Source organism: Phaethon lepturus, unplaced genomic scaffold (genome assembly GCF_000687285.1).
Source record: "Phaethon lepturus isolate BGI_N335 unplaced genomic scaffold, ASM68728v1 scaffold29595, whole genome shotgun sequence".
Taxonomy (NCBI): Eukaryota; Metazoa; Chordata; class Aves; order Phaethontiformes; family Phaethontidae; genus Phaethon; species Phaethon lepturus.
The window spans coordinates 25,908-32,406 of record NW_010541685.1 but is presented as its reverse complement, the minus strand read 5'-3'; the positions used below and the strand labels follow the sequence as shown (position 1 = coordinate 32,406).

Here is a 6,499-nt window from a genome sequence, read left to right as displayed (position 1 = left end):
CTTTCCCCCGTGACTGAAAGTCAAACTCACATTCACTAGAGTTAAAATTAGCTCCATTTATTTATTGCTAACATGTGACCCAGCAGGACAAGGACCAGACGGTATTTTGGATTTAAAATGTGTTTTTACAGAGCAGTTGTCATTTTCAAATCTCATTTGCTTCTGCTGCGTTCTGACCTAGTCCCGTGAATTCCTACTCACTGGAGCAGGATCATCAGAACGATCGGATTTTCCCCATATTAAAGTGAACTGCAGTGAACGACGCAGAAACGAAGACCTGCCCCACAATGAACCTGAAAATCTCCAAGCATACGGTACTATTTTTGCTTTTAAACGTCTCTGTTCCACATCAGCCAGATAATATATCCAACAGCATCTTCGGGAGTCTGACAGCAAGGGGTGAAAGAGGGAGAAGGAAAAAGGAAATCACAGGGGAAGGCAACGGCAGAGCTACAGGGGATGACGACCAGATTAAGGAACACCAGCACTGGGATGGGTGTCAGGGGAAAAGGCTCTGCGTAACCTCTCCTCGGTTTACCGGCACATCAGTTATGACCTGTGACGCCGAATTATTCCCTTCTCTTGGTTTAAACCGCTCACGCGCAGGCTAGATGTGTGTAGGTAGAGCGGTCAGAACCCCTCCGCCAGCGGCACGGAGGGAGACGCCAAGGAGAGCGAGCGGCTGACCAACTACTCTTCCTTCTGCCTCCGACTGGAATTCAAGGAAAAGCATTTGGGCCATGTGCATTCGATCATACATGACCTTTATTGGAGACAGGTGGGGTCATTTATTATACAGAAGTAACATCACACCATTCTCTTCCAATTTAATTCCTTTTAGTCTCCTTATAAATCTGTAGCAAAAGTGCACTTTTAACAGTTTTTAATCTATAGTATATATCTCTCAATATTATCTCTCAGTCAGGTATTTTATTTGTAAAAATGTATCGCCAGATATACAAAATACATGTCTAGTGTACTACATTAGTTTTTGTATTTACTGTTTAGACTATTTTTAACTCAGTGCTCTCTTTTTTTTTTTTTCTTTTTTGCAAGACTTGGTGATGACAGGCTTCTGGTAGCGCCACCAGGAGAGGACTCACAGCTTGTGTGTGAACAAGGGGAGAAGACTCTTAGCCAGGAACAATTTTCACACAATAGGAACAAGATGACAAGAACGTTTGCTGTTATTGAATACGTCTCTTAAAATGACAGTACGTTGTATAATAAAAAATAATTAAAAAACCCAACGTCCATATTTTATCTTCTGGAAGAGGAGATGTGCCGGGAGAATGGAACCTGTACCCAGCTGGAACACAACGGTAATGATTAACTTGCATTTTGAAGACAGGAGTTAATTGCTAGCATTACGTTTCTGGTCATGGTAAGAAGAAACAGATACATACAGCCACCACAAGAAACTGTTGGTGAAATGCTGTTTTCCTGAGGACAATATTTTGGTAAAATATTTTATATCCTGTACAAGCCATAGAATTGCATAAGTTAAATGTCCTCAAGAACAACAATCACTGGTATATACCATGAACGGCTGTGCTGGGAACAACCACACAGAGGACAGCTCTTGTGTTACCCAACGAGATGAAGAAAGGAAAATACTCATTTCCACTGCTAGTTTAGAGCCAGCTGCGACAAGCTTTGGCACGGCAACAGGACTTTCCAAAAAGAAAATTACGTAAGATTTTCTGAGATTTCTTACAAACTTCCTTAGTCTTTTCTTTCTAGTTATCCTTGAGATTATAATATATACACGCGTAACGGATAATTACTTAATTTCAGTCTTCAAAAGACTAACAATTTCCCCTGTTAAGCAAGGCCTATTGAGGTAAAACAATCAGAAGCATTTTTTTGGGGTGGGGGTGGGCACTTTATGATTCCCAGATTGATAGAAAACATTACCAACAGATGATGAGGAACACTTAGCAAGGTGATGTCTGGGTTGGTTGGTTTGTTTTCCTTCCTACATGTTCATTATCTTGAAGACTAAGAACAACTGGATTAGTTACATAAATAATGCTTCCCTTGGTTAACCCTTCACAATTAGTGCTGTTTGTGTGTTAGCATAGATTCAAAATGCTAGTTGCATCAGTTTACTATGTACTGAGTGAAACGCTGAACAGATCCTGTTTCAGAGTGAGGGCACTTTTGGTTTACGCAATAGCTCCAAGAAACGCTGTAACTTCAAATTTTCTACAGCAACTGGTTGCCAGACATATTCTTCAAAAGGTAACTGCTTTTCTGCTCCCCTTAAATCTGCAGCAATGTGGCTTTGAGTGAAAATTTCTGCTTCAAAGGAAAAATGCACAATAGCCTAGGCTGAATACGGACAGAGTTCCATACCTTCTGAAGAAGAAACAGAACAGTAAAAATAAAAATATGAAAAGAAGCAGTGCTGTTAGTGTTATCTAAAAACCAAGATAATGCATAATGGGGAAATCTACAACGCTGCAGAGAGAGTTTTTTGTCTGTTTTTTTTTATAAAAATTACAGACTTGACATTTCCAATATGTCTTAGCTTTGTACTGCTTCTCAAGTCTGAGTCACCAAAAATATCCAGCAACCAGCTGCTGTTCATATCCTAAAATATGCCTTCAGCTGACACTGAATATTGAAATCATTCTGCTAAAATACAGAAAAACGACGATGGTAGAAACCAAGGTATAGCCTCAGGCCAACATTAAATGGTAAAAATTCTACAATGCTACTTTTAAATCTCTTCTTCAGTTCATGAACAAATAAGCAGCCAGGTTTCAAGTAGAGGTAACACAGATTTTGGAAGATAGCACGTAAAAAAAAGCCCAGAAAGAAAACTGGAACAAAAGCTCTTCTTGTTACGGCAGTCAGCACTAATCCTCCACGAAACGGCAGGGAGAAACCTCTCTTCGCCCTGCTGGATCTGTCCTGGTCCTACAGCAACAATGTGGAACTGCTTCTGCTGTCACAAATATGTTCCATTTGGACATATCTTGATCCCTTTTTTCTTCTGTTTGTATACATGTATCTTTTGTCTTAGTCTCTTGACTGGTAGAAGAGGATATATCCAGATTCTGAGTTTTTGGAAATGTCTGATGTTAACCCATAGAATTCTTCAATGGCCTGGGCATCAATTTTCTGAAAATTAACAAGAGTTATAATTAGCCTCAGTCAAAACACCACCCTAAGAACCCTTTTCCCAGACAAAACATTATTTTCAGTTCTTGGGGTGATGCTGGAAAGCCACGCAGTATTAATACAATGATATGTCAATATCACTGAATCCAACCAAATACAACAAAACATTTTTTCCACTTAAAACCTTATTCACTACTGAAAAAAAAGGAAATCAAGATGAAATAATAAACCTCTCAGAAATGCTGCACTCTTAAGCTGGACTATAAAAAAGGAATCTATGAAAATATATCCTTAAGAGTACATGGCATTTTTATATTTGCTTTCTCATTTACATTGGCGTTACCTTTCCTGACTATAGGTTTGTAATGTAAATGAAAAATGCAGTCACTGAACAGCAAAGGAGATTTTTGTACAATTGGGAGTACAGAAGGACCATCTTGAGCAGACTTCACATTTAGCTAAAATAACTCCAGATTTTAAAGTTCTTGTGACCTTCTTACGTAGGGAAGTCCTGCAAGTGCTACTGGCAATTATACCATGAAATCTGTGGATCTCACCCAACTGCGATCCTCTGGTCTTATGAGAGCTTTCCTTCCTTAGGATTTGCTGGTACAATGCCTACTGGAATATTATCACAAGCTCTGTGTTTTAAGAGAAATAATTTATTTGCCATATGAATAGAATTAAATGGTTTCCTTACATTTAAAGTTGTGAACTATGTGCAGAAAAGCAGTTTTTCATTTTATACTCCAACCAGCAAGGCCTGTAGGGCATTTTAAACTGCTTTTAAAGATGCAAGTTCTACAATCTTCATCCCACTCCTGAGAACTATTGGCTTCACGTCACTGAACTTGAATCAGCAGTCAGCAAGCATAGAGACTGAAACACTGAAATAAAACACTCCCAATGACCTGTGTTGCTCAGCACTCCATTCTGTTTTATTATTTTAAAATACCTTTAGGCCTCTGGATCCACAGAGATGAGAGGCTGAAGTAGCCTGAATTTGTTGTGGAGGACCAAATGGAGACTAGCCTAAAGTTCTCCCTTATTCCCCAAGGAATAAAGTTGAGGAAGCAAAGAAACGTGCAGAATACAAGAGGCTCTGGGTTGAAGACCTGCTTTGATCATGGTAAGGAGTAGCAGAGACCAACATGTGCTTACATTTTAAAAGAAAGGGACCACCCTATGACACTCATCCAGGAGGCTCCTCAGCGATCGAATCCATTTGGCAGTGTGCTGAACAGACTTTAGCATCACCAGCAAACACAAAAGCACTGGTTTCTCTAAGTGGCACTGCCAAACAACCTGCAAGTTTAGGCCATCCTTTTCCCAGCCTTTTTGAAGCACAAGAAAAACACAGTAAGCTTCCAGAAGATGCATCAACTGCAGGATACAGCTGCTGAAATTCCCCCTTGAATGGTTTTATTAAACACTTTCTGTTAAAAAAAAAAAAAGGGGGGGGGGGGGGGAACACCCAAACACATGTATTGTCTTCCTCTCTTCTCCATTCAAGCACTTCAGAGAAGCTGAAATACCATAATGGGGGCTTTTGCATTTTCACACAATTTATTATCATAATGTCTACTACAAACTGTTAGATAGACATTTTAACAGAAAAACAGCAAAAGAACATTCTCCAGTCCTTGTAATATATTTAGCAGACAACTCAAACATGTTTTAAGTGCCAGCTAACTTGCCATGCAATCAAGTCTATTTCCACTACTCGCTCTGAATGCAACTCAAGCATTTGATATAGATTAATTCATCCTACAGATATTTTTAGTTGTATCATGGCAAAACTGACTTCCTTTTTTAATTTCACTATCTGCAGAAACTACAGTGGAACTGAAAGAGGATTGTACACACTCTATTCTTCCCGTCCTTAGTTGGCCACACATATTGTGGACAGCAAAGTTTCACCCAGTTGCAGCTTTAGAGTAACAACCAGTTATGGTTTCACAACTACTTTTAGGATTCTGCAGCCTCACCTGGCATTAAGATTATTTTTCCTGTTAACTGCGCTTAAATATCCTTTGCTCATTTCCAGACAACTATTCTGGTTCCCCAAGCCAAATCCTTTCCTTGCATACCATTCATAGCATTTAACTGAATGCTGCAAATCTCTGAAGAAGTATTTAAGCAAAGACAGACAATCATTCTCCCTCTTTTCTCAATTTGGAGAACTCCCTGGATGGAAACTTTACACTTCCCCGCCCTCTCTGTTTCAGATAAACATTGTCACTGTGTTGTATCACTTAGCTGCTCTAATGACAACATGTCAAACTAGCCAGAGATCATTTACTCAGGGTTCTCAATTAATTTTGCTTGGCACAGTATCTCATTTGGACTGATCTGCCTCCCGGATTTGATGCAGTTGCTTTTCACATATGCTGTAGTATGTTTGATTATCATCTATCTTCGATTTAATTGAAAGTTGGCCTTCCACCCAAATCCAAATAGATAAATAAATATGACTTCACCACTTCTGACATTTAGTGGGCAATAAGGATAAACTACTTCCTATTAACAGTTCGGAGCTATTAATTCATATCACTTGCCAAAAATGCAACAAAGCTTTTTAACTGTATTTAAAGGGAAAAAGCTTTCTCCTGTGTTCTCTTTCAGTTGCAATATCTCTATACAGGTATAAGGGCTTTGGACTCATCTTAAGTCTGCTGACTAATACCCATTTTGTTAGGTAGCCAGTTCACACCTAGAGCGTTAAGTCTCCAAAGATTTTAAAAAAACAAACAAACAAAAAAATCACATTCTTAAGAGTCTCTGAAGAGCAGAAGGCTCCTGTGGTTAGCCCTAAAACCAGAAACTTAAGCAGAAGTCACATTTTAGGAGATTTGGGGCTTTGGGGTTTTTTTGCCACTCCGTTTTTGCGGACAACCTCTGCAATGTCATACACAGCAAACTATTTCCTGTGGTGTCACCTTATGGCCAATCACAAGCAGTTTGAAAATAGTACTGGGTCAAGTTTGGAAAAGATATTTAAATCTCTTTAGGCGGCAGATGGAACTGACAAAAGCATTTGGGGCTTTACTTCACTTTTTCAGTGAACAGCCTACAGCACTAGTAAGGAACTAATTCTCAAGAGCTGATGACTAAGTGGGGAGGGAGAGAACAGATGAGTAAAACTGCAGCTACTTCTTCCAGCAGCCTGTAGCATCAGCAGAGGAAGAGCAGTCTCCGCTATCCTGTTCTCCTTCATCACCAAATCGCCAGAAATTCTGGTGAGTTCTGGAAGGTTGAGGAAAGAGAAAGGATGGTACTTCCTAGACAGAGGGAGGGGAGATGTAAGCTTCATGTTCATCGCCCACTTTGAAGGCAGGAGCAGCTACAATGGATAGTCAGCGAAGAGATC

The 6,499-nt window shown here is 39.6% G+C and overlaps 1 protein-coding gene across 1 annotated transcript in view; it reads right to left on the bottom strand.

The window, feature by feature from the left end:
• Positions 1 to 1,972: 1,972 nt before the first annotated feature.
• LOC104621348 (ubiquitin carboxyl-terminal hydrolase 12-like) overlaps positions 1,973 to 6,499 on the bottom strand; it is a 13,006-nt gene continuing 8,479 nt past the window's right edge. The window contains exon 7 of the mRNA XM_010287806.1: positions 1,973 to 3,129. Within this exon, the coding sequence (XP_010286108.1) occupies positions 3,028 to 3,129 (102 nt within the window). The 3' untranslated portion in view covers positions 1,973 to 3,027. The remainder of the gene's footprint in view (positions 3,130 to 6,499) is intronic.